This window comes from Perca flavescens, chromosome 23 (assembly GCF_004354835.1).
Source record: "Perca flavescens isolate YP-PL-M2 chromosome 23, PFLA_1.0, whole genome shotgun sequence".
NCBI lineage: Eukaryota > Metazoa > Chordata > Actinopteri > Perciformes > Percidae > Perca > Perca flavescens.
In genome coordinates, this window is record NC_041353.1 from 20,245,416 (window position 1) to 20,273,277 (window position 27,862).

At 42.0% G+C, this 27,862-nt stretch overlaps 1 protein-coding gene across 4 annotated transcripts in view; it reads right to left on the reverse strand.

Annotated features, from left to right (window-relative positions):
* Nucleotides 1-27,862, reverse strand: part of ptprz1b (protein tyrosine phosphatase receptor type Z1b) — a 75,498-nt gene that overhangs the window by 8,907 nt on the left and 38,729 nt on the right. For 2 of the 4 annotated variants that reach the window (XR_003691618.1, XM_028570281.1), the window contains exons 3-24: nucleotides 23,699-23,878; nucleotides 21,281-21,432; nucleotides 21,062-21,157; nucleotides 20,094-20,160; nucleotides 19,240-19,397; nucleotides 17,865-18,015; nucleotides 15,795-15,979; nucleotides 13,112-13,238; nucleotides 12,902-12,963; nucleotides 11,814-12,272; nucleotides 10,670-10,859; nucleotides 9,551-9,778; nucleotides 5,442-5,586; nucleotides 4,888-4,979; nucleotides 4,701-4,786; nucleotides 3,121-3,141; nucleotides 2,264-2,360; nucleotides 2,083-2,165; nucleotides 1,779-1,913; nucleotides 742-873; nucleotides 400-557; nucleotides 92-227 (exon numbers count right to left, since the gene is read on the reverse strand). Coding sequence is in view for 3 of the 4 variants with exons in the window: in XM_028570281.1 (XP_028426082.1) it covers nucleotides 92-227; nucleotides 400-557; nucleotides 742-873; nucleotides 1,779-1,913; nucleotides 2,083-2,165; nucleotides 2,264-2,360; nucleotides 3,121-3,141; nucleotides 4,701-4,786; nucleotides 4,888-4,979; nucleotides 5,442-5,586; nucleotides 9,551-9,778; nucleotides 10,670-10,859; nucleotides 11,814-12,272; nucleotides 12,902-12,963; nucleotides 13,112-13,238; nucleotides 15,795-15,979; nucleotides 17,865-18,015; nucleotides 19,240-19,397; nucleotides 20,094-20,160; nucleotides 21,062-21,157; nucleotides 21,281-21,432; nucleotides 23,699-23,878 (3,140 nt within the window). In the remaining variant the exon portion in view is untranslated. Of the gene's footprint in view, nucleotides 1-91; nucleotides 228-399; nucleotides 558-741; nucleotides 874-1,778; nucleotides 1,914-2,082; nucleotides 2,166-2,263; nucleotides 2,361-3,120; nucleotides 3,142-4,700; nucleotides 4,787-4,887; nucleotides 4,980-5,441; nucleotides 5,587-9,550; nucleotides 9,779-10,669; nucleotides 10,860-11,813; nucleotides 12,273-12,901; nucleotides 12,964-13,111; nucleotides 13,239-15,794; nucleotides 15,980-17,864; nucleotides 18,016-19,239; nucleotides 19,398-20,093; nucleotides 20,161-21,061; nucleotides 21,158-21,280; nucleotides 21,433-23,093; nucleotides 23,319-23,698; nucleotides 23,879-27,862 lie in introns of those variants that run through there. The other 2 variants (XM_028570283.1, XM_028570282.1) reach the window with 2 other exon arrangements.

Sequence of the window (27,862 nt, forward strand, 5' to 3'; positions counted from 1 at the left end):
GGACAAACAAAGAGACAGTTTGTTCTCAGTGAGGATTGACTGGACGGACATTCACAACAGCACTGAGTGCACCGCGCGTGTGCTCGCTTACCTGTGTCTGAACCAGGAAGTTCCTCTGCGTTCGGACATGTTTCAGGAAACCAAGAACGTTCACCGTACCCTGATCCTGGATCTGCTGCAGCATGCTGTCTATCACTATGTAGGTTCCGGTCCTTCCTACACCGGCACTGTGATAACATCACGTGTCAAATACATAGGTTCAGTATATGGCACATAAGTAATAGTAGCTCTCTTCAATATTAAAGAGGAATCTTTCTCACACACTTTCTCACACACACACACACACACACACACACACACACACTCACTCACACTCACACTCACACTCACACTCTTTACCTGCAGTGTACCAGTACGGGTCCCATCTCCTGTGTCCGCGCCCGGGAGGATGCTCTGATGAAGGACAGGACAGGCAGAGTGTATTCTGGGACGCCCATGTCTGGCCACTGGGTGTAGTGGTAATGGAGGACGGTGTGTTCAACTCTCCTCTGAGAAACCTAGAGCACCAGGAAGAGGGTTATTACAAAACGCGCGTTTTTAAAATGTGACGAGACCGGGTTGGAACTGTCACTTCAGTCAGCGCTGTATGTTGGTGAATGTGTGCGTTGGACACAGAGAAAAAGAGATAGAGTGTGTGTGTGTGTGTGTGTGTGTGTGTGTGTGTGTGTGTGTGTGACATACCTTATTTGTGGTATCTCTGACAGTGAACGTCCGCAGCGTGTAGTAAGCGAGGGTCTTGCTGCTTTTCAGGGTCACCTGGTACGGGCCGTATTCTTCCTGGTTCTCCTCCGGCCAGTACTGGTCACATTTTGTCTGTACACAGAGGACAAAGATAAAACAAGAGCAGATGACCAATGAGGCGCGGCGATCCCCTCACCTCCATGGAGCGCTTTAGCATCTTTCAGCTCATGGTCTTGGTTTTCCAGCCAGAAACGATATGGTTTTGATTGATTCTCACCGGCAACGTTTTCAGCAGGCGGCCCGATTTCAGCTAAAAAGCTCGGATAAACCCACCGTACACTTAGCAGTCCAGCACCAAATGGCCCAAAGACAAAGCTAGCAACCAGCTGGTGAACATCGTGGAGCATTTGGCAGCTAAAGAGATAGATATTTCCCTCAGGAGTCGACGGAGACCAAACACGGCTAAAAGAGAGTCAATATTGGACTTAACAGTTGCCAGGTAGACACAGACAAGATTCCAAATGAATGATAGTGTTTCTGTGTCTGCTGGATGTGTAACAAAGCTGCTGTTTGCCAACATGTTCAACTGTACAGCTTGTTCTGCTGCCTCGAAGTGACCAAAGAATCTGTTGATACTTCTTTAAAAACTATAGAGCAGCTAAATGATCAGCTCAAACCGTTTCCAAACCTGCCTAATACACTGTACATGTTTAACAGTACTTAAATATGAATGCACATGTATAATGCAGGATAGATCCTCGACAAAATTTGTGCAGGCAAATCTTTACAGTTAGTTTTAATGTAGGTTTCATCTCATTTGTTTTTCTAAAACAGACACTTCCTGTGTGCTTATTGCCACTGACAGATTAGAGAGCATTGACTCAAGAGAACACTTTAATAAACAGTTGAGTATCTTCAAATTGCCAGATGTGCGTGTGTGTGTGTGTATAGATCAGACGTAATGTATCTGATCTCTGTGGAGGAGCCGAAGTTTTTGTCTGACTGGTGGCTGAAGCAGTGGCAGAGTGACCTCCTACCCGTCCTTTTTCCTTGAGGTTGGTGATCATGACAATGACTCCAACGTTCTGCTGCCAGATCATCCTCCAGAAGTCCTCCCGGCCCGCTCGGAGGGGCCCCTGAGCTGCGATGTACGCCCTTGTTCGCTCATAACCCTGCAGAGGGAAACCGCTGCGTAGTCAAAAGGAAACACTGGATGCCAAATGTACAGCACGTTTCTAACAACGTTGGAAAAGACCAACCTGACTTTTGATTCGACTCGGGACTACTTTGTCGTGGCAGTCTGCCTAATTAGCACGCAAGACTGACACAAACAATACTTACGTCTACAAAGTTAGCGTTGATGTAGTCTCCACATTTCCCGTCTCTGTCCAAGCTGTTGGACAGTTTGACTCTACTGTGGTCATCTGTGGAGAGGAAAAGGTTCATCAGTTAATCATCACTGCTGCCTTTTACAATGAGACATAAATACGTTGAACAGTAATCATATTCAACAGGGGCGTACAGGCCAGTATGTTTATGTATCTGTTCTTGCTTTTGTTGTCGGGGTGATTGGAGCTGTCTGCAGTGATGCCGATCTCCACGGTGCATGCCTGCACTTCCTGAAAAACAATAGAAAAACCCAAATAAGACTTAAGTTAGTCGCCCAGAGGAAGCTCAACATGCTAGACAAGCACAATGAGCATTGGAGTCAAAGGAGTGAACATGCAATGTGGCTGTTTTTTGTCTTTTTTTATATTCTATTGGTCCATAGCTGTCTATAGTATTGCAATATAATAGTTGAGTGTCTACAGTGAAAACAAAACAACACAGAAATAGGCCCTTGTGAATGAAGTTGTAACTAGAATTAAGAAGATCTGTGTATGGAGGACAACATAAGAATTGTGTGAGACAAATAACTACATTACAATTACATTAATCCCTGGTTTAAATATGCTCAGGCTTTATAAACAGGAGAAAAAGCCATGATTCATGATCTATGTAAGAGACAGATACTACTGTACGTGACCTGTATTAAAGCCTCGTATTCAATAAAGATGTGGGACAACAAGCAGCTGCAGGGATGGTGGGACTTTCATTTCTATTTCATTATTATACATTGTCATGAATGCAGATTAACAAAATACGTAAAATGCCATCTCAATTTGAAAATATGTCTGTAAATTGGCTTCCAATTCAGACTGGAATCCTGAAGAAGCAGAGAACAGCAGCAGAGAGAAAGCTCTGCCTCAGACAATCCTTAATAACTCAAACTCCCATTTGGACACAGTTATAACCAAATGCCTATCGACTAGATGTAATGAAAGGAAAAGAAAACCACACCTCTGCAACTGGGGAGGGGTGATACTGTAGGTGCCTTACCTCATAGGATTCTTTGACAATCTAATGGAGGGTGATGAGGATGCAGAAAGCAGCACGATGGTGGTGGAGGGGGTGAAAGGAGTGTGGGTGAGGGGGGAGACAAAATGACAGACAGACAGACAGACAGACAGGGAGTCAGTGCAGGTACAGGAATATGGGGTTCAGATACACACAGAGAGGAGGTGTGCTAAGTGGGAATTGCGCTGATATTCCAAACTGAGCTTTAAGCTTTCAACCATGTTAGCCATGGCCTATGATTCTACACTGTAAACATAGGACTGTAAGGCATCATTTTGATTGTGCTCAATAGCTAAAAAGCTTGTGTGTATTTACAAGTCAATATAGCCTCTGGTTTTAGACGGATTTAAAATGTAGGTTTGTTACTGCAGCTGTAGAAAAGGCAGCGACACTGGAACAAAATGGTGGGAAAGCACACTCACAATTACATGGGAGAAGTAAACTTCAATGAATCTCTGTGTGTGTGTGTTACTCCGGGGGTTCATGCTAGGAAACGGGTGACAAATGTCATGCACATGTATCTATTCAAACTCATCCACAAACTGTTCTAAAATACATTCCTTATTTGTGTTATATATCTTTTTGTGCATGTTATAGGTTTACAAAGTGAAAAAGCCCAAAGTCCTCCCCAAAGGGACTTACCATCTCCAACAGAAAACACTGTTCACAAACTGCTCCAAACAGCTCTATTGTAGTCCAGCCTTTACTTCAGAGACCAACGTGGTCACTTTGTAACACACGTTATAATGATCCTAGCTGCTAGCGTGGCACTCCCTCATACTCTGCTTCTGACTGGCTAGTAGTCCTTACCTAGGTAGTGTGCATGTGCGACTCCAAACAAAGATGGAACAGAAGTGAGATGTCTCACTCTGTAGCTAAAACGGAGAGCTCAACACACAGGGTGAAAAGAGGAGCTGCAAGTACAACAAAAAATATGGTGTTTTTTGAAAATTAAACCATGGAAACATATTCTGGTACAACCTCTAAATACAAATATGAACCTGAAAATTTGTATAATATGAGCACCTTTTAATATAAGTCAATACAATACATGAGACATTTCTAAAACACGGTGTCAAATTCAGTAGAAGCTGAGATTAAGATTTTACAGCCTGAAAGCTTTGCTACAGGAAGATTTTTATTTAAAACCTGCATATCAAATTTGAAGCTGTGTGTTCAGTTCAGACGTGTTTGCATATTTGAATTTGGAGTCGGGGATTAGAACCAAGTAGCACTGCCATGGTAAGTTCCAAACCCTTCCAGCATACTGCTGCACAACATGTTAGACGTGCTGAATGATATCCCTATAGAACATGATGTTAATAGAGATATGGAGGAGCATTAAGGAGATGTGATAAATGATGCACTGTCTACCTATGCACATGAACTAGAACTAAGAAAGCCCTTTATGTTATGCTGGTTAAACCTTTGTCTCCCAACGGTGTATCCATCTACTAGGTTTTTTTCAAAATATCTTGAGGCTGTTTATGTTTCGCTCATGAAGAAAGTTCGCAAGACATTTTGGTAAACTCAAATCCTATAAGAAAGAACATTCCACACACCTCAAACTCCTTGGAGAAAGTGTTGGTGGTGTGCAGCTCCATGACATGCTTCACAAACTGTTTCACCGACAGCGGCTCGTGACCGTCTGCAACAAAAGAACCAGAGTGTGCTTAGCGTTGCAGCTCAGCGGTGTTTGATGATCACAATGATAACGTTGTAATAAAAGCCTTTAAGTGTGTGTGTTACCTGTGGCCAGCAGCAGGGGTGTAGATGGAGCTGATAGGACTTTAGGTGACACACTGTCATCTGGGTAGAAATTAGCCACCTGGAAACAGTTTCTGTGACACAAACAGATCCGAATCGAAGTCAAGTACACAGGAGAAATGTAAAGCTATCGACAGCCCCTGTACATGGGGCGAAGGAGTCCGAGATAGAGATGTGGAGCTCAGTCGCTGTGAACCTTTAAAACCTTTTGGAGTGAACATTTTGGTAAGCGTTGTGGCCTGGATGCCGGGGTGGGGGATTCTTAAGCGGGATGCTTTTTGTTCGGTTTCTGTTTTTTGTTTTTTTTCTCTTTTGGTGAGTATTTTGTGTGTGCATTGCTGTCACTCATATGGAGAATAGCTTTATTTCTTTGTTATATGGTATGGAAACAAATGTCAATAAAAGAAAAATTTGATCAAAAAAAAAAAAAAAAAAAAAGGGTACACAGGTGAAATTGATATAGGCAGATTTTGACTTTTGTCCTTTGTGTGTGTGTGTGTGTGTGTGTGTGTGTGTGTGTGTGTGCGTGCGCGTACCTCCAGTAGACCAGTATGCCCACAAGCACAAGCAGACAGAGGATGGTGAGAGTGGAGACGACAGCCAGAGGAACGACTGTCCTCTTTTCCCTCTCCAGACCTGCGACCAGCCCGACCCGAGACTCGTGGCTGCTGTTGCTTCCCTCTGAGGGAGAGGAGGGGCAGAGGAAGAAGGGCCCGTGTGGGGGAAGAGACCGAAACGGAGAGAGTGGGAGTGTCACCGAGCACAGATGACAGAGGGAGAGAAGACACAGAGATCATGTCAGTATGATCATTTCTACAATTTTAGTTTCAAGTTAGTTTATATATCAAGGATTCCATGACAAGTGCGCACCTGACACTATGATGTATTTATAATGGAGTTATATATAAAATATATTTATATTTATATTATATCATAGCACTAAAACTGTTGTTAAAAGGTGCTTTGCTGAAGGGAGGAAAAAGGTACGAGTTGAAAACAATAGCAGTGCATAACAACATATTTCAAACTAGTTTTCATCACAGCAGTGATTCAAACTGCTCTTCAAACTTTACAAAGAGAAATGATGTGTCACACCTTAAACATTACGAGTTAGTTTTTTTGCCACTTGGGGGCAGCACAAAAAGGTGTAAACACAACACTGACATATAATCACCTTATAAAGTTGATATACAGTATAGTTGTATAACATTTGCATTCGTTGGTTAGTTGTGTTTTTGGCTCCCTGGCAAGAGTCCAATATTAATTTTGCTTTCAGCTCTGATTGAGTCTTTGCCAACTTCTGGGGGAAATCTGGCTTTTCAGCAGCTCAGATTTGTTCTGTAGGGAGAAGTGGGGTGCAGATAGCATACGATGGCTTTATCAGAGCTTTTTTGGCTGAAAACGGCTGCCTGCTGTGGCTGTAAGACGAGGTTGAACGGAATGGACCACCAAATCACTGAGAACTTCCCATAGAGCTGAGGAGAACGGCGGTAGGAGTTGGGTGGTAATTCTGTGTGTGCTCATCACTAAGACCAACGCCTTTCACATTACATCTAGCCATTTCATTCTCCGTTTCTATCAAAATATTGGAAATTGCTGCTTTAAGTGTAAATGTTTCCACTAGCAATAACAGAGTTGTGTGGAATAAATGTCTATTAAGCGATTATGGCGCAATCAAACTCAAACGTTGTAGTTAGGCACTTATGTGAAAGGACAGAAGTATGTGAGAAGGAAAAAAAACTAAACTGCGCTGGCTTATTCTGTTGCTGAGGAAAATCTGGGCATTGAGTAACATTTACCTTCTGTTTCCTCCTCCGTGGCCTCGTTGCCCTCTGTCAGTCTGGGCAGGGGGACGAGACGCCCCAACATGGGTCTTCTTGCAGCACCAAACAACAACCCGTCCACGCTTGAGAACTGCTGCAAACTCTCTCCAATGACAGCTGCATCACTGTCCTCTTTACCACCTCCTTCGATGTGTTCCTCATTGCCCAGACCTCCATTTCTTTTACCTTCACCGTCCACCTCTTTGTTGTCCTCCGGAGTAGAGTTAGCCCCAACAACGTCACTGTCAGGACGTATGCTTCGACCCTCCTTATCACTTCCATGCCCATCGCTGCTTTCTTCGCTGCTGCCAAACAGTGGGAACTCCGCTGTGGGATTATCTTGACTGACAGACAGCTGGAGACCATCTCTTCCTCCAGATGCAACTTCTTCATTGCCGTCTTCCCTTCCATCCCCCTTTTCACCACTTTCCTTGTCACCTGCAGCCTTGGTACCTTCTTTATCGTCGCGGATTCTCTTTTCTTTTCCCTCTCCATCTCCACCACCTTCTCCAGAACCACTGACGTCCTCAGGCCAGCGAGAAACTTGAGAATTGGACTCAATTTCATTCCCACTGCCGGTCTCAGTGTATATTGCCTTTCCTACTACAGTCTCAACTCCCGCTTTCTCTTCCAACATGTCCCTGTCGGCTGTACTATTGAGCTGTCTGGCACTCTCATCTGTTTCATCATCCACTTTCCCAGCGTTGTGTACTCCTTCACCTTCTATCTTTTCTTCTTCCCTACCACTCCGCTCACTTTCATTCTCCTCCATTTCCTTCTCTGCCTCTGTTTCACACTCTTTCTTGCTACTTATTGTGCTTCCTGTCCTATCTGTATCACCTGTATCTGTTTCACTATCCATCTTAATTCCTGTTGATCTACTCTTCTCCCCAGTATCATCCACCTTGTAGTGGATAGTTAAATTGGGAACAGTAGAAAGGTCAGTCTTGACTGTAGTGACTCCATCAAATTCCTGATTGAGCCCGTTGCTGTAAAGGCCAGAGCCTGATCCACTTCCCTCTGATAGCCAGCCTGTGTTGGCTTCCTCTGAATTATTAGGAGGGGAAAAAGTCAAATCTTCAGAATCAAAGAAAGATGGGACTGGGGAGGAGTTGAGGTCTTCTTTATGTCCATTCGTCCGGGCTTCCTCTTCATTGTTGCGACGTGGCAAGATGTTCACACCACCTTTAATCCTATGGTCGGTTTGATTCTGAGAAGTATTTGGGGTATTTCCTTCCACTGTGTTCGTTTTGGATAAGTTGATTGTACTCAGGCCATAATCAGGCAGCAGAGAAAATGAGTGCTCAGTGGTGAAGCGATCCTGAGAACCCAAAGCGCTAGAGATCTGAGGGTGCTCTAAATCTATTTGTAGACGGAAAATAGAGTGCTCTTCAGAGGAGTAGTTGCCGTTATGAGGAAAGATAACGCCACTGCTGTTATCTTCGGGGAGGGCGGGAGAAGGGCGTACACCGCCGATGTATTCAATAAAAGGGTCGAGTGATCGAGGCGCGAATGAAACTCCTTCAGCAGATCCCCCTTCTGGGTCGGAGCCTGCAGGATTTGCAGGGTTGACGATCATTCCAGTAGAAGTGTTTGGGGAGTCTGTTAAGCCAGAGGAGTGGTCAGTGGTCGACTCCTCAACCTTGAACGTGGGTGTATTTGCTGCAAGAAAAGCCAAAGTAAAATTCTGCAGGGGGGGACCTTTTCCAGGACACCGGCATTGAAAGGCGTCCTTTTAAAAATGTGTTTGTCATGCCAGGAAAGATTGAAGAAAAGGTATTCAGACATAAGTATTTGGCTCAGCAAAGGCCAGCATCATCATGCCCACGCGGTACACAAAAAGCAAGACGAGAGACAACAATCGGAAAGGTATTTATTGAGTTCCTGAATGAAGAGAAGCCATAAATCAAGTTGTTGAAGACAAAACGGATGAGGCACCCTGATGATGACATTTTGTAATGAATGAACCCTGCATTTTGTGAAAAGGACAGAAGAAGAAAGAAGAAAACAGCCACCAGAGTGCGCCATTGAGCCACAGGAAAGAAAGCAGACCCAGAAGGAGGATTTCCCAAAAGTAGATGCTAATCACCGAGCCTGACTGGACTCTTATATGACCTCACGTGGAGTCGTAATATGCTGCAAGCATATTTCATTTCTGAACCAGTTCAGAGTCGACGCCAGCTAAATCTTTTCGACCACCATCACCACCACCACTCTCTACATCATGCCACCACACAACATGCCACTACGATCATAGAGCACGGCAGTGATTAGCCTAGCAGCAGTGGGCTATCAGAGGGGCAATCAGCCGCTGCAATTAAGTCCAGCTCTCTACTCAACAAAGAAAATATACATATTATATCATATTCTTTATATTATATATATATTTATATTTCTGCAGTTTTGTAAAATCCCTCATATTATAAATTCATAGCCTCTTCTAATAGGAAGTAAAGTATATTTTTTTTATAGTTTTTAATTACGGATGTCCCGATCAGAGCCTATATGGGCATTTTTTAACTGATCGGGGTTTGGCAATCACCCTGATCACCTTACTCCAATCATTTACGTGTATGTAATGCATTGATGTATTAAGCCAGAGACATCTTTTGGTTACTTGGTTAATTTTTTAAAAAAAAAAAAAAAAAAAAAAAAAGGTGTGCAGCTTTATTATCTAGGCAAATACAAGTATCGGATCGGGACTCGGTATTGGCAGATATTCAATATTTAAAAAATTTGATTGGGGGGCAAAAAAAGATGCTCGGGACATCCCCATATAATATATATTTCTAGAAGGGGTGTTCTTAGGTGTTTGATCTTACCGTTGAACATGGGCTGGGTCGTATGCATCAGTGCCCTGAGGAGAGGGGAGGTGGTGAATGATTTGTAGACCGACTCGGCCAGCGTGTTACTGGGGGTGGCCGCCCTCGCCGTGATCCAGAGGGGGGGTGGGCTGGAGGAATCGGAGGTGATGGTTTCTGGTAGAGGTTTGCTCGCAGGGGCGTCGCTGTCTCCAGAGGACGGCAAAGAGACTTTGTCCACTTTACTGCCTGTGGGATAGAAAGAACATAATGATGAGGTGACGTGAAACGTGTTAAAGCCACAACACGACACTACGCGGGCAATGTTCGTGACGACACGACACACGTGACAGGATGCGGTAAGATTTTTCATGATGACCTAACGGGCCCTAGTCTATATCCACGACGTTCCACTTCCGGAATTGTTCCGGTGCTGCCGGAAATTCCGCCACATGCCCCTCTTTCTGGCCGGATGTCCGTTACCTCCCGCTTTCTTTGTGTTGGCGTTCTAAACTCCAGTGGATTTCCCGGAATGCCTTATGGACTTGCCAGACCCTGCTCCGTAGCGCTATGGAGGAAGGTCTGGCAATGTGAAACTAAACGTGATCCAACAATATGCAACTACACATGAATGAATTTATAAATGAATGAATTAAGTTTTTATGATTGTATCATGCATACATATATGCCTAGCCCGCAAGATTTATATAAGCAAAACCAGAACACTGTGTTTTTAAACAATACTTATGAATACTTACAAACAATAATAAATAAAAAAGAATAATAATTTGGCTAACGTAATTTTATCATTTTAGGATCTTCACGTATACAAGAAAATTAAAAAGTTGCTGACCAAACTTTTACTGAATAAAACTGAAGAAATCAGAGTAGTAAAATAGACTAACTTCTTTTCTGGGCTTGTGAGACAAAGTTAACAAACTTACAACAATCTGAACATGTCAGTGTCCGGTGTTTATCCGAGCAGAATCACTGGCTGGCGTCCAGTAGAAGTCAAATCTTCTGCAGGTTCCTATTCTAATATTTATGAGCTTAAATACCTTCCTGGCACTGCTCAAAGTATCAACCAGAGAGGTTTTTGGTGAACAAGAGAAAAAAAAAGCTCTTCCAAGAAATTCTGACCTGGTAACACAGCAGCAGAAGAAGACGCTGTTGCAGCAGAGGTGCTGCTTTCTAGTGGAGAGTTGTTGACTGTGTCTTCATAGAAGATATCTGTGACTTGGACGTCCTCCATAGGAGGGGTGTAGACGTCCGTTTGGGGAGAAGGGAGGCCACTTTCTCCAGCTCGGTCTTGTATACTGTGATCCCCTGACTGCAAGTTGAAGAGGCAGTACACAGTTCTTTCAGTAGATGAGAAAAATATAATAACATGAGACAAAATCTTTGGTTAAACCAGAGACTGTTTTGAACTGAGAAGCCCCAACTCAGTAATTTATCCTTTCGCCCCATAGTCACCAAAGGAAATATTGGACCCATTTTTCCCAAGCCACATATCTCCAAAACATTGTGACACAAAAATGGCATTTTTCCAGACGCGCGCATCAGGAACAAAAACTAACTTTGTTCCAGACCCGTTTCTGTTTCAGGACCAAACTCTCACGAGATCTGGCAACACAGATAAGCTAACGTCGACTAACGTTCCTAAATGGACAAAAAAAACTAATCTCTGTGATGCTAAATATGTCTTTTAGCTGTGTAAATATCTAGTAAAAAACACTGCAGGCAACTTTGCATTTCCATTTTGTGTGCCAGTTGTTTGTTACAACATTATGTAGTACTTCAGGGCTGCACCATGTGAGGAAAATATGCGATAACGTTGTTGAATATCACGACTATTATAATATTCCTTGCGAAAAAATAAACCGGTATTAAAGTGTACACAGTTCTGCATCTCTGCTGCTTTCAGTATTCTGCTAAAATACAACAAACTGTTTGTTGAATTTAAAACAAATGAAAGGAAATCATTTCCAACATTATTTTATCGAACAAATTGAACATTGAATTGAGTGTAAAAGCACCACTAAAAAAAGAATGAGGGTTACATTTTAAAGTGCAGTTTTCTACTGGTATTTTCTTGCAACTAACTAAAAATCGGAGTGTCTTTCGCGATATGTCGCAGTCTTTCGCGATGCGTTTATTGCGGCAGTTGATATCGCGATGGCGATATATTGTGCAGCCCTAGACCTATATTACATTTAATCAGGTTTAGGGAGGAAGGAAATAAAAACTTTGAGAAAACAAAGGCAATGTGTGTGTAGTGAACTACCTGATGTGGCAACACTGACAACGAGGCCTCTTCTGTGATTTGTCGGCGAACCGCCGGCAGTGTGTTTGTCCGAGCGACTGGAAACAGGAAGCCCGGCTGCTCGGTTACCTCAGTGACCCATATTGCGCCGTTGCGGTCAAAACCGGCGTTAGTAAGCGGCCCGCGTGTTGGATCACTGTCCTCGTAGATCCAGTTCTGATCCATATCATCGGGACTAGACCCGTTCTGATCCGGCTTCTTTTTCCCATTCTGGCTGGATCGAGGTTTCTGTAGAACGGCGGACTTGTAGGGAGTCTTTGGGGTGCTGACCTGGAACGGGAGGTTCTGGTGGTGGGAAGGCTGGTTCTGGTAAACTCTGGTCTGCTCCACTGGGATCTCCTCCACGGGGCTGTGGTCCTCTGGAGACAAATCCACCTGATTCTGGTTCTCTGGCTTCTCCGATTTGGCTTTAGATGAGACCTACCGTGAGAGGGGGAGAATTACTGTGTGGAGCCGTGTCGCAAGTTGTGTGGTCATATACTGGGTGTGGTAATGAGGGACAGGCCTTTGTTGAAGGAGTAACAAATAAATTGCCAGAATTTTTGGGTTACCATTGCTTCTTGCTTAAATGAGTGAATATAAACATCCTACCAAAGACACATTGGTGGTGCAGCTGTCTTGTTTACTTGTTCAACGTTTAAATGAACTGATAATAAGGCATCACGTAATCTCCATTAATGCACTGTGCAAGAGCACAGGCTGTACTGGTTCTCTCAGTGAGACAAACACGGTAGAATAACATCAAGTAATCTCCATTAAAGCGCAGTGGAAGAGCACAGGCTGTACTGGTTCTCTCAGTGAGACAAACGCAGTAGAATAACAGTATTTTCTTGTTTTGTTTTTAATCTCTCCTAAACACACTGGAGAGTCCTGTTTAACCTTTTGTACTGCTCTCCAAACACTCGATGACAAGCCTCTACTGACATAATTACAAACATTTGCATAATAATTAGGTTGGCTAATATGACCGAACAGGGCACTGCAAAGTAGTTCAGCAACATGCATGCCGACGTGCAGAGATGGTGTCAGGTGAAACCAGAGATACAGACCGCCCCTACCTCCCTGCGGACTTCCAAATCCTTTGTGATGGCGTCGGGATCCGAATCACTTTCTAGAGAGAGAGAGAGGGGAAAGAAATAAAGACTTACTTATAATTGTACTAAATGTTAACAGTGTTGTGGGTGTGTGTGTGTGTGTGTGTGTGTGTGTGTGTGTGTGTGTGTGTGTGTGTGTGTGTGTGTGTGTGTGTGTGTGTGTACCAGGGTCATCTAACGGCATGTCCACTATAATCTGGTCACTCCATCGTCCTCTGAGTCCATTGGTGCAAATTGCAACCACCTGAACCACATAGCTGCTGTTGGCCAGCAGGCTAGGGATGATGGCACCCTGTGAAGTCACAAAGGGGAGTTTTCAACTGCATGTTTACACTCTTACTTATATTAAAGAGGATATTGTTGCAATAAAGATCCTGGAATTGATGTTCAAGTTTGGGCTGTTTTTTTTTTTCTTTCTATTTCTCTGCTTGCTTTCTAGCAGGTGGTGTTAAGGCGTTACAACTGCCTCCTGTGCAGTCGGTTTATCATAGGTGGTAGTTTCTTGGTTATTGAGCAATTTGCTATCCTACCTGTGCGTTTATTCTCCTCCAAAATGCAAATATGTCTTTTATTTTAAATAAATCATAATTTCAATTTTTTTCAAATTAGCTGAGCCTCTCAGGAATACCCCCTGGAGTACAAGTACCCCTGGTTGGGAATCACAGATTGAAATAGGGCCACAATTTATGATCATTTGCATTGTCGATTAATCTGTAGATTATTTTCTTGATTCATCGATTAGTTGTTTACTTGATCAGTGTGTCTCAAAGCCCTACATGTCGTCCTCAAATGTCTTGTTTTGTCCAGAACTCAAAGATATTCAGTTTACGGTCACAGAGATGTGAAGAAACTAAAAATATTCACATTTAGGAAGCTGGAATAAGACATTTCTTTACTTTATTTCATAAAAATGACACAAACCAATTAATCGATCATCAAAATAGTTGATGGTTAAAGGTAAAGTAAGCAATGTTAATTCCAATACACTTTTTTGTCAAATTCAGCGAATATCTCCTGACGGTCAGCCAGTTCTCTATTTTTTATGTGCGCTGAAAATTATTCCGGTGTAAATACACAGCCCTGGCTATGTAAATGCAAAACAATGAGAAACATCCGCAAGAGCCACAAAACACTGTTTCCAGCCAATCAGCAACAGGTGGCGTCGCTTGCTCGTGCAAGCAAGTGATGAGGGCGGGGAATGTGCTGTCCGGGCCAAGAGTTATCAACAAGAAGAGTTTGCAGTGAAACAGCAAAAAGACTGAAGAATACAAATTAAAAAAGAAGTCGTATGATCGGGAAAGGAGAAGGGGCCTTGTTAACATCGGTGAGTCGTTTCAACGCTGCAGAAACCTCTGTGATTTCAAAGGAATGGAAACTGATGAGGCCTTGTGAGTAATGTGAGCTTTGCTGTGTCAACGTTTGCTGTTTTCAACAGGTCAGTTTAACCTCGTCCCCAAATCCTCCAGCATCGAGCCTCCACAGGGAGCCGCTCAGCCCAGTGCATCATGGGAATTCTTTTGGCTCTTAGTGGCACTTGTTTCCTTTTAGACTCCAAATATGTTACATTTTTGACTGAGTTACTTCAACACAGGCTATTCAACGTTTTGGGAAAGAAAATACCCATATACATGCTAGCCATGCTGTATTTGCCATTTACAGTAAACTATCTTAATGAGAATCATATTTCAAGTTGCACATATACTAATAACGACTTGAGTGCATCTCTGTTGATTGTAATCAAGTCGTAATCTTGTTGTAATTGCATTACCAGTGTTTGCAAATCTTAGAATAGTAACATAAGCCGCTCATGGGTTTTTATTAGAAGTCTCCATGCACATATAAAGCAGACCAAAGGGTGGAGTTTACATTTTCAGTCCTTCGTTTGTGTTGTATCAGGCTGGTGTGAATATTGACGACTCAAGGTAAGTGTCCATTTACGCTTTGTTTTCACGAATGGGATCGGCCTGCATTCCAGCATTGCACCCTAGTGGGCTTGCCACCAGTTTCTCTTCAATGACCACTGACAAGCAAAGAAAACAGGCTACACCCTCCTACAACCGTGATGGCTGCAGCTGATTGGACGAACGCATCATGTGGGGCTGCCTGTTCCCAGATTTCAAAACAGACCGTAATGGCGGCTCGTTCGGAATACAATCTCTTATTGTATGGAAATAGTTCACCGAAACATTTTTCTGAAAACACTTTAAGCGAGAAATAGGCCATGCAGTTGCTGAATCTGTCTTTATTTCAGATTGACAAAGGTCAGTTTATTAGATTTTCGTCAGCTTTTGAGAGGCATTGAGCCGGGCCGGTCGCTCCTCATTTGCATAAAGTAGACTGGATTCAATTTTATGCAAATGAGGAGCCGGCGCCTTAACGCCCTGCTTCTCCAAAGTCCCTGCCACTGCTCCCATAGAAATGAATGGGAAGCGTACATGTACATACATACACGCAGGCTGCATACAAGGCTTGTGCACTCAGACTCACACAGAGCTTCATCTAAATAAACACACACAGATGATGGTGCTGGTCACATTAAAGGGATGCCAAGATTGATCGTCACTATCAGTCAATCGATCACTTTGATCAATCCAGATAACAGCAGCAGTCACAATTTAACAGATAGAGAGTGGACGGCTGGTTGATAGAATTCTAATAATGATGCTCTAATATTTGCTGCAGGGGACTGTAATATTTATATATTTATAAGTGGAATGTACCCGTGTGGACTGTAGATAATGGTGCAAAACATTAGTTGAAATGGCATGCAGTCAAAGGGGAGTGTACATATGGTTGATGTCTGTAAGGTGATGTTCTGTGGAGAGATGCTTGAGGAGATTATTCGTACCACGTCCTGGTCCCCATCTGTCCTGTACTCCTGCTTGCTCTGGTCTCGGCCCTGTAGCCTCTGGTATGTGACGGTGTACCAGTCGATGGTTGTGTCGTAAACCACGCGGGGACGCTCCCACATCACCATGATGGTTGTGTCGTTCTGGGCGTCGGCCTGAACATTCTCTGGCTCCGAGCTGCAGGCTGGAGACAGTAACGAAGAGAAAAAGAGAGGGCAAGATTGGCAGAAAGTTTGAATAAAAAAGCCTGAAACAAAGAGATTAAAAAGGTACCGCTATAACTGAACAGCACAGAAACGGTGTGACGTCTCACATTAAGTTTAGTGTTGCTGAAGGTATGATGTTAATTGACCGTATTGAAAATAGAGAAAAAATCCATTTAAAAAAAGCCCAGCTCAGGAGATGAGTGTGGCAATAAGTGGGAGGTGTATGAATGTGTGAATGTGTGTGTGTGTGTGTGTGTGTGTGTGTACGTGCAGGGCTGCATTAATTTCTTATGGGCAAAAAGAAGACCCTTCTCTGAATTTCTAAATACTTTATTTCAATTTCAAAAAGAGCTGCAAAATAAATTGCCAGCGCTGAGATGAGCAGGGGCGCACAACTACAAAGTCGAGTTCCCTGGCAACCCAAAAGACCCACTTTACTTGAGGGGTCGACTTTATGAAGATGGAGAGCGTCGTGAATTATATCTTTTGATGATCGTGACTAGGCTGACCTAGGAGGACAGTGTTAAAGCTACAGGGAAAGTGGAAGATGGGCGAAAAAATAAGATTAATAATGTAATATTTATATCGATCCCTGAGGGAGGGGAATTCAATTTCCTTCCCCATGCTGCCCAACATGTGGTATAAATTCAATAGGTGAAAAGATTTAGAGCTATGGAGAAGTGGAGATTCTGGGTTAAACTCTTTAAAGCCTAATAAGAATTTATTATGGTACAAAATCGTAACATGCTGTATCTGCTGGGAGTTAACAGCGCTGTTGATCATTACCAGTCAGTCGAATGCTTCAGATCTCTGCCAGTCCAAACTCACTTTGTGGGTTTTAGAACTAAAACTCACTGAGAGCAGGCAAGTGATGGTACATGCCTTTTCAAGTATGGCATCAAATTAAGCTCAGGGGAACACACACACACACACACACACACACACACACACACACACACACACACACACACACACACACACACACACACACACACACACACACACACACACACACACACACACACACACACACACACACACACACACACGTATATAACAACTCATTACATGACTGCAGCTTTGGGTTGCAATTTCTTGTTTAAAGATTCTGGTTTTCTAGTATTTCTAGTATTATTTTTAGCACTGCACAAAGGTTAAGTCAACAACACAAATCACAACCTCCCAGAGTCCAAGGTGGCGTCTTCAAATATCTTGGTTTTGTTCAACCAACAATCCAAAACCTAAAAGATATTCACTTTAGAATGATCTCTCATTGGAACCAGAGAAGGTTTGGCATTTATTCACTATTTTTGCATTAAAAAAAAAACAAAACTGAAAACGACTAATCGAGTTCCAAAATAGTTTGAATATAGATAGATGAATAGATTATTTTTCTGGTGATCAATTAATCGACTAATAATTTCATGTCTTTTATTTTTCCTGCTTACGGTTTTGGGTTTACATTCATGCTTTAGATACAACATTGAAATGAGTTTTTTTATTTACATTCCATTGAGCTGAATTTGATCCCATAAAAAAGCTTCACAAACTTGTAGTAATTAACAAGGTGCTATATTATTGCTTAAGAGACTTTCTCTGCTGTAAACATACATCAAAATACTTAAAAATGTATTTTATTTCGCAAGCCGATTACAGATTTGGTATACAACTAATTGAACTAATTGAATCTGCAATATAACTAGTAACTATCGTTGTCAAATAAATGTAGTGTGGTAACATAAAAGGGAAGTCATTGAATGGGAAATGAACTGAAGTGACTTATGAGTTTGGGGTAGAAAAAGACGATGGTGAAACTTATAACAAGCAGCAAACTTTTTGTTTGGGTTTGGTTTGATGACGTACTGGGTGTGAGCACTTCCTCCACTCCGGTGTACGACGCAAACACCTGACCCATGAACTGCTGCTGCTGCTCCCTGAAGTTGCTCTGCAGGTAATCCGTCAGTATCACATATCCAGCCTGCTGCACGGTCATCACCTCACAAAACACCTCCAACTGGGTACAGAGAGAGAGACAGAGAGAAAGTAGAAACAGATACTAAGAAAAGAAAGATGTGTCTGTTGCATCTTTCTCTGTGTGTGTGTGTGTGTGTGTGTGTGTGTTTAAGAGGCTTGTGTTGGTGCCAGGCAGAGAGACAGCGCTGCTCTATTTTTGGATAGCTACGATGTGCATGTGTCATGCCTTGCCAAACCGTTTCAATCATGCAAACACAGACAAATGTAAGCACACGCACACGAGCGTACACACACACACACACACACACACACACACACACACACACACACACACACACAACACACACACACACACACATACACACATACACACACACACACACAAACACACACACACACACACACACACACACACACACACACACACACACACACACACACACACACACACACACACACACACACACACACACACACACACACACACACACACACACACACACGCACATAGACTAAACACACAACCACTTTCATGGCCTCATTCACTCTCCATTATTCTGCCACATAATTGATGTGTATTACACAGATGATTTCATTCAAAGTGGCCGTTCTCCGGAGGTGCTTAAACATCTTCACCGTAGAATCAAGCTGCAGTGACGTCACAGTGACCTGCTTGCGTTGTCGCTGCACGACAGGCCTTTTTGACCAGACACAAAACCATACCACGACACAAAAACCCTTTTCTGGGAGTTCACATTTTGGCTAAACTTGTCAAATTGCATCACCTCTATGTGAGGTTTTGTTTTTATTTTGTGCACAGATGTCGAAAACAGCTGACCAGAAACCAGCCACAGACTACAACCAGACACAACAACCAAAGGCAGCAATGATTTTAACTTCACCGAAGAGGTTTTTCTTTTCAAACTGAATACACACAATTTTTATTTATTTTTTTATACCATAACAAAAACTACTTTTCTTTTTTTTCCCCATTATCTCTAATTGAAAGCTTTCATTAGACACAATGCTCCACCAATTTAGTAGTAAGCGCCGCTGTCATTGATATCAAAAGAGGCTTTTTCTTCATGGCGGTCGGCTGTGCTGGAGTACGATGCTAATGCTTAAAGGCACATTTAGGTTCAAAGAGTGAATGAGAACCACTGTTACTCAAGTTGACTCTTTTCTTTATTCCAGGACTTTGTGTTCTGAAAGAAAGGAGCATTGGCGAATTGCAGCGGACACGTGCGTAATAGAACCTACTGACCTGTGTTTCGGATATGGCCACGGTGTGTTTAAAGACGATCCACTCCACCGTTTCAGAGCAGGGGGGTGTAGTTAGTGAGCCATTGTAGATGTAATATTTATCTGTGTTATTCGGCAGCAAGGACCGCATGGTGAAAGCCTCCATCGACCCGCTCTTACCTGGTAAACAAAGCAAAGAAAGTCCCATGAGTAACAAAATGTCACGGCAGATAACACGCTTTACTCGCAAGCTGTAAAACCATCTGGGACCGGGCATTTAAAAAATGTCAGACTGTCCGTTTAGTCTATGCCATATGCATAATGATATTCCTTTTATCATTTCGGAGAGTAAAACATAACAATAATGTTTGCAGCATTTTTGCATAATTATTCTCTCACTTGCTTTGACCCACACTTGCCTGTTAATATGGTTTTAAATCCACTATTTATTTCTGCTTCAAGGAAATGTAGCTACTGGTTCTGTTGATCATAGTTTAATTTTGAACACTATTAAATTGGACTACACTGTCTCAGACTCTAATTTAATGTCAATTTGAAGAATATATTCACATTTTTTATTTGCCTGCTTTACTAGATTTGATCCCAATCACAGCTGGTAACAAACATCACATTTTGCAAATCTTTTCTTTTTTTAGGCGGCAATATTATTCTGTGGCTGCTTACTCTGTTTCTATACTGTTTATGAAACCCAAATATTCTCCTAAACACAATCAGGATTTAGTCAGAAAAAGCAAATCCAAACACTTACTTTTATTATGCCACTTCCTGCACCCAGCTACTCTCTTTTTAGAGGATATGTGTTCATTTTTACCCAGTGGTGACCCAGACGCAGCACTCTATGTGTTAGTGACCTACCAAACCTGCTGACAGTGTTGACGGCCTCTATTACAGGACGGAAGTTCTCGTTGTCTTCCAAGCTGATCTGTGGAAAAGAACATCGGCTTCTGTTGTGGAATTCATAGGGAGGCAAATACAGACTTTTATTCCAATCACGTGAGGAGGAACAGACTGATCTCTAACCCTGGGGCACAAACAGTGGTGGAATGTAACTAAGTACATTTCCTCAAGTACTGCACTCAAGTACAAATGTTGAGGTAGTTGTACTTTACTTGAGTGTTTTCTTTTTATGCTACTTTCTACTTCTACTCCGCCACATCTCAGAGAGAAATATTGTACTTTTTACTCCACCACATTCATCTGACAGCTTTAGTTACTAGTTACTTTACACAAAAACACATGTAGTTTTTAAAGATACAATGTTAACTGAAATGATTAGCCGATTAAACACAGAATTGTTTGGATCGTTTCCAGTTTCTAAAATGTGAGGACTTTTCAGCATACTCAGAGTACTTTTACTTTTATACTTTAAGTACATTTTCTTGATGATACGTACATACTTTTATTAAAAGGTCCCATGACATGGTGCTCTTATATAAACCTTAGTGGTCGTCTAATACTGTATCTGAAGTCTCAGAATTACAGCCACTAGAGCCAGTCCCACAATGAGCTTTCCTTAGGATGTGCCATTTCTGTCTGTAGCTATTGAGGAGGAGAAAGTGGGGGGGCAAGGTGGAGGGTGGGGGTGTGGCCTTGACCAACTGCTACTTTGCTCATTTGAAAGCCATGATGTCTCTCTCTCATGGGTGGGTCAAATTCTCTGGGCGGGCAAAGCAGAGAAAGGGGAAGTAACCTTGCTCCTTATGACCTCATAAGGAGAAGATTCCAGATCGGCCTCAGTGTCAGTGAGGTATTACTACTTTTACTTAAGTAAAGGACCTGAATACTTCTTCCAGCACTGGACACAAATCAAGAGGTTGACGTACCTCAAAGAGCACTGCCAAGGCAGCGATCCTCCCTCCTTCTGTAATAGCGTCCTCCAGACTTTGGAAGTCATCTGGATCGTAAGAGTAGATCTGCATCTGTACCAGAGCAAGAAACCGGCAGGTTAGACAGGTTAGCTGAACTCAGGCTTCTTTGGTACACACATGTATGATCAATGAATGTGTTGATGACAGACAAACACATGGTGTATGTTTCTGTACCTCCAGAGGATATTTCATCCCATTCAGGCTGTGTTCAGACCCATCTGACGTGGCATTGCAGTGCCCCCAGTGGAAGGTGACTGTAGCAACACGGAACCTAGAGCTCAGCCCTCCTCCGCATACAAAGAACTCCCCTTCCACATGGAGGGAGACTAAAACACGCACATAACAAGAAACGGGAAATGCAAATGTTGAGTTTCACCGAGGACTGTCAGAGGCAAACTTCTCCTACAACAGGCTTTATCGAGGGTACGTTTGGGGGCTTTGCTTGATTGAAAAGACTTTCAAGCTGTGGCAGTTGCCGCTTGGCCATCAGGCTCCAAAGCTTTGTCCAAATTTAGGATCTTCTGCCTCTAAGCAACTGGCAAGATGGTGGCAAGCAGTAACTCAAAATATTTCTTCAGCGATGGCACAGATGGAATGTTCTCAACAGTAAAAAGGACATAACAGTAGCCATGTTTACATGGACCCTAAAATTCCACTTATAATCACAATAGCCCAACAGAATAAAAATGTCTCATGTGATCCGGCCCAGTTGGAAGGAATTTTCAACCGCGTTGAGAGGTGTGGTGCAAACCTTTGATAATCCGAAAAAATATTATCGCCTAATAACCATGTAAATGCTTTATCCGATTGTTCCTCTCTTGTTGGAATACATATATTCTTTCTGCATGTTTGCCCCATGTGGCAGTAACATTAGGTGACTTTGCTTTCGAGAGGGAGAAAAACATGGCGGTAGCAAAACAAAACTGGTCTGTCTGATACAAAATAAATGGGATATCCTGGTCTGTTGGCATCATTTTTTTTTATCTCAATGATAATTAACATAAACAATACTTATAACAATAACAATACTTATACTAATAACCCTGCAGTAACTCATTTTTTGGCCACTTGACATCAACCAATCTGTAAACACAACGTTTACATATCATAACCATATAAAGGCAATAATAAGGCCTCATCATACTTAATACTAAACAGCTCCTTATTTTTAAACATCGAGCAGCTACAGAGCAACATTAGCACTTGTTTAAAGTTGTTTCTGGCGACCTGACGTATGTTAATCCAATATTCACTCTCCTTTTAGCTCTGTTATGGTCTCCACCAACCCCTGAGGGAAATATGTATATCTTTAGCTGCTAAACAGTCTGCTATGTTCACCAGCTAGTTGCTAACTTTGTCTGTCTGCCATTTGGTGCTGGGCAGGTAGCGTACAGTGAGTTTTTAGAGATTCTTTGATGAAAACTGCCTGCTGTGTCTATAAACAATGCAAATCAGAGCTGTGGGACTCAACCAAAACATTAAAAAGTTGCAGGCCACAAAACCAAAACAATGCTTAAAGATGCTAAAACGCTCCATAGAGGTAAGGGGACCAGAAGATCCGGGTGATTATTCTACGGTGTCAATTGTGTGATAATCCTTCTTATACTGTATACAAACAGACAATACAATAATTCCTCAAGTCCACTTTACCTCTTTTTATTTGCCTCTTGAAGCCACATAGGTCTTACTTTACAACAGGATGTAACATTCAGTTTGGCGAGACTGTGCAGGCCATATGTTACTCCCATAATATCATAACAGCTATGAAATGTCTTTTTTAATATGCAATTTCCTCTCTGATTTCACAGAGAACAATATTGATTTTAGGACCATTAATGTATAGACACACAAACAAATAAACAAACACACACACACACACACACACACACACACACACACACACACAGCTCAGACACCTTTACATTTGTTTATCAGGCCAGACATCAGTCCACAAGCTGCTTTTCCTCTCACTGTTTCTTCACATCACCTCATTTCTCTCCCCTGCTCTCTCATTTTTTCCTCTGGCTCTTTTGATGCTTCTGTTGCTCATTTCCATCTCTGTGTCTTGACATCAATGGTCCTTCTTTCTCCACATGATATGTCGGTACTGCTGTCCCTCTGGTTTAATCCTCACCATTTACTTCTCTCATTACCCTCTGAGTAGTGACTCATTTTTTTGTCTTCTTCTGGAAAGTAAAGCTTCTTTCCACATCTAGGGATTAAGATGTTGTGTTATACAGAACCAGAATAATGTCAAAATCACTTCCATAGATTGAATCTACTACACTGTGTCTTCCTCCTATGGCTGCTGCTTTGACTTGGGCTTGTCTGGGATTTAAAGGAAAAAGATAAATCCTACATGTCACTCATTTTTCAAAACAAGTGAAGCAGCTTGGGGTTTGATTTCCTGCAGGGTGACATGGCAAACATGGCTTCCACAGCTTGAACTAGAAAACTAGAAAAAGTTCAATTTGGGGTAAAGTTTTTGGTCATGGCCAAATTATGCTTGGAATTCCTGTGGATTAAGACTTTATTTATCAAATAAGAAAACAGGACAGGCACATAAAGAGGAGTGGAGGGACATCAACTTACCAGTCTTCCCGTTGTTGTGGATGGTGCTGGACTCTGCGGTCAGTTTGTCCCAGCCTTCTAGCTGTAGATTCTGGTACTGCAGCCGGACCTGGGTGAACGTCTCGTCAATGTCCACAGGAGACTGCCGGGCGCTGTTACAGGGCGGGTACTTCTTTCCCCAGCTGTGCTGGTTCAGGGCACCTGTATTTAAGAGGGAGAGGGAGAGAGAGAGAGAGAGAGAGAGAGAGAGAGAGAGGAATAAACGAAGGGACAAACATGTTCAAGGACTGCTGATCTGAAAATGTCAAACTCCCTGAAATCTCATTGTAAAATATGTTTCCTTTTCATCAGCTGTCAACAGAAAATCGGGAAGCTCAGCTGTGTTGAGCTGGAGAAAAAGTCCCCTCTTTAGCCTACCAATTACCCAAGAGTCTTAAAGGACAATTCCGGCGCAAAATGAACCTAGGGGTTAATAACATGTGTACCGAGTCGACCGTTCTCTGGGATCTGTTTTCATGCTAATCAAATGTGTCTCTAGCTTTAAACTAGCTACCGCAAACTGGTGGTTAGCGGCTAACGCTAGCTTTCGGGGCAGAGGGTAAATCGCTATTTCTATACCACTAACAAGCCTAAAAATAGCACCGCACTTCCACGGTAGCACAATGAGGGTCCCTACATGTAAACCGAAGCAGTGAGAACTTTGTAAGTGTACAGACAGTTTATTACAAAGATAGATTATAAAGACAGTAGCGTTAATGTTTACATGCAGGCGCCATCTTGGAAAACAGTCATGTTACTGGTTACTGTGCAACCAGTCACATAGCTCAAACACGGCGTTCGTGGTTCAACTGCTTAACGTGTTATTAAACCTTAGGTTCATTTTGCGCCGGAATTTACCTTTAAAATGACTTAAATGCTGTCATGACTTATGGATGTCAAAATGGTTCACCTAGCGCCTTTAATATACCTCCACAATAAATTAATAAGTGTGTGTGTAAAATTGCTGTTTGCAATCAGTGGGGAAACTATTAAATGAGTCCAGCTCTAACGAGAGCAGATGGTAAAACATGACTGGGTGGCCTCAGGTCACGTTTTATCCTAGCACTCTGTCTGTGTGTGTGTGTGTGTTTGTGTATGTGTGTGTGTTGGCTCATACATGAGTGCAAGTTTCATATTGTGTGTTGTTTATGAATTGCTCTTTTGGGGGGTGGGGGGTGCACAGCATGAATTCTGTTTAAACTTATTGATGTGGTATGTGTGCATGTATTTGTGTGTTTTAACAGGGCTTTGCTTTTCACATGAATAATGTAAAAGAATATGAACAGCAGCATCAGGACAAGCAAAAATTGCAGACAATCATGCACCTCAAAAAAAAAAAAAAAAAAAGTGGTGAGCTTCTCTTTCAGTGCGAAGAACACATCAATTTAGCACAAATCATATGCTAAATATCACTAGCTCTGCCATGAAAATTGCTGTGCATTACTTATTTATGTGTGCATGTCTGAATCTACAATTGGTGAATTTATTCATGACTGCATGTCACACTATCTGCATTCACATCTAATCACATGTAGGATTGTATTCATTCATTTTTTATTTTCTGAGTACCTTTACATTTATTGATTTATTGCATGTGTGTAAAATATTGATTCACATGTTCAAGTTACGCTTGTACTGAATAGCAGTATATATATAGATATATATATATATATATATATATATATATATATATATATATATATATATATATATATGTGTGTGTGGGCAAGCATGAACAGCTCCTTGTCTTTGCATGAGCGAATGTGTTTTTCCACTACTGTGCATGCATTGCTCCGCTCTTCCTCTTCAGCCATTCCCTCCAGGTACAGAGAGTAAACCTGCCTCATCTGCATTTATTATGCTGACTAATAATTCTCAGTTAAAACCACAGTAGAGAACATTGGAAAACTGACAAAGACTGCAATGTACAGAAGAAATTATACCAGAAATAAAAATTAGGATATACTACTCCGCAATATAATTAAGAATTTGATTTGATTTCAGGGGGTATAACTATGTCTATTGCTCAATATGTGAAGAAAAAGTCAATGCATAGCATTATACAAATCACACTTTTTACAAATCAAAGGATAGCTTTTTCACAACACAGTGCAGCTGAGTTTTACTTTCATGCACAAGCATCTTTCTGTCTCACTTAATGCCACATTTTATAAAGATGGGTGGGGGGGAAATCACTGTATCTGTGCAGACTAAGGACTTGATAATGGAAATGCATCATTGAAAATTACTTATCCAGTGCTTGTTACTTGTGTGTGTGTGTGTGTGTGTGTGTGTGTGTGTGTGTGTGTGTGTGTGTGTGTGTGTGTGTCTCACAGTATACAGTAAAGACAATGGGTCTAATGAGGTCAGAGCAGATGGTTTAACTGTAACTGGTCACACATGACTTAACAGGTATTAGCTTTACATTCCTTGCTTTTGTGTGTGTGTGTGTGTGTGTGTGTGTGCGTGCGTGCGTGTGTGTGAGTGAGAGAGAGAGAGAGAGAGAGACATACAGAGAGAGAGAGAGAGAGAGAGAGAGAGTGCTTGTTTAGCCCAAGTTCAACTAAATCGATTACATCTCAGTTGTATCGCTGCCTGGTCTGGCAGCTACAGTACAGCTGAACCTGTCCAGATAGACTGAGGATTACTCTATGGTGAAAATGTCGGGTAAATTCACGGAGTTCCGCCTAGCTTCTATTCAGTCTGCTGTTTTACTGTCTGAAATGTGAAAATGAAAATGACACAACTTCAACATGATAGCTTGTTAAAGTGTATTCACACAACAACCAAACTGTTCTGATTCATGGATTACAGTCCACATGTGCACATAAAAGACTCCAGTAGGATTATTTTTCTTAGCCACTAAGGGTGCTTTCAAACCTGGGCTGTTTGGTCCTTTTAACCGAACCCTGGAGCGATTCGTCGGATAGTCCAAATTCAACTAAATATTGCATTGCGATTTCGATTGGAAAGCGATCAATCATTCAGCCCTACCTCCTGTCAATAAGTCCCCCAAAGGGAGCACACCTATTGGCTGTCTGTCATGTTTGTCATCAGCGTCCAATACATGCTTTTTAGGTTATTTATACCGATACTGAATATGATATTGTAAAACAGCGAGATAAGAAACACTGTGGCAACAGTTTGACATCTTGGGAAATACACTTATTTCCTTTCTTGTTTTTATTTTTTTTACATTTCACTCAAACGTAACAAAAAACTTTTTAGAGAACTAAAAAACTTGTGGTTAGATGGGGAGTTACGTGTTACGTTTAACTCTTTCTTGGTCATGACCTGCTCGCCAAGAAATAGCTACATCCCATAACTCCCCATGAAGCCACAACTTTGGGTTTTTACCCTTCGGTTTGTGTATGAATTAAACAAACAAGAAACATATTAGTGTAGCTAATTAGAAAGCTTTGAAGGAGTTGGTACAGATGACATATAATACCACTTCAACACAATAAAGCTGTTCGACAGCTCGACATTGTATTAAAAACACACTGATTGAATTATGGTCAGGTTTGATTTGTTTGTTTTTTGGTCAGTTTTGTGCTTTTAGCAAACCTGTTTCTTGTAGAATAGTTATAATTTGAATCACTGTATGTTTTATTGAACCTCTCGTCAGTTTCACATTTCTATTTTGACCTTTATTTATCCTAATAAGTGCTATTATTAATATATATTTTTTTTTTATGAGTGCTAGTACTGTACATGTACATGTGTGCGTGCTGGTGAAATGACAGAGGGTTTGTTGATGTGTCAATGACCACATCTGGCCCCTGCAGCCGCAACCGTCAACATCATAACACACACACACACACACACACACACACACACACACACACACACACACACACACACACACACACACACACACACACACACACACACACACACACACACACACAGAGTTACTCTTCTGACATAATGCTACCATGGCAACAAGTAGCCGACAGGTCCAAGAAAGGAATTTAAAAAAATCCCCTGAAGCTAAACTTGTCCTGTCTTCATTTAAATCCATAAACACACACACATGCGTGCGCACCCTCTCGCATTCAGTCAAGGAGTAACATTCAGATGATTAAATATGGAAATTACATTTCATATCTCTGAGTTCCACTTGCTTTAACAGTATTCCCAGAA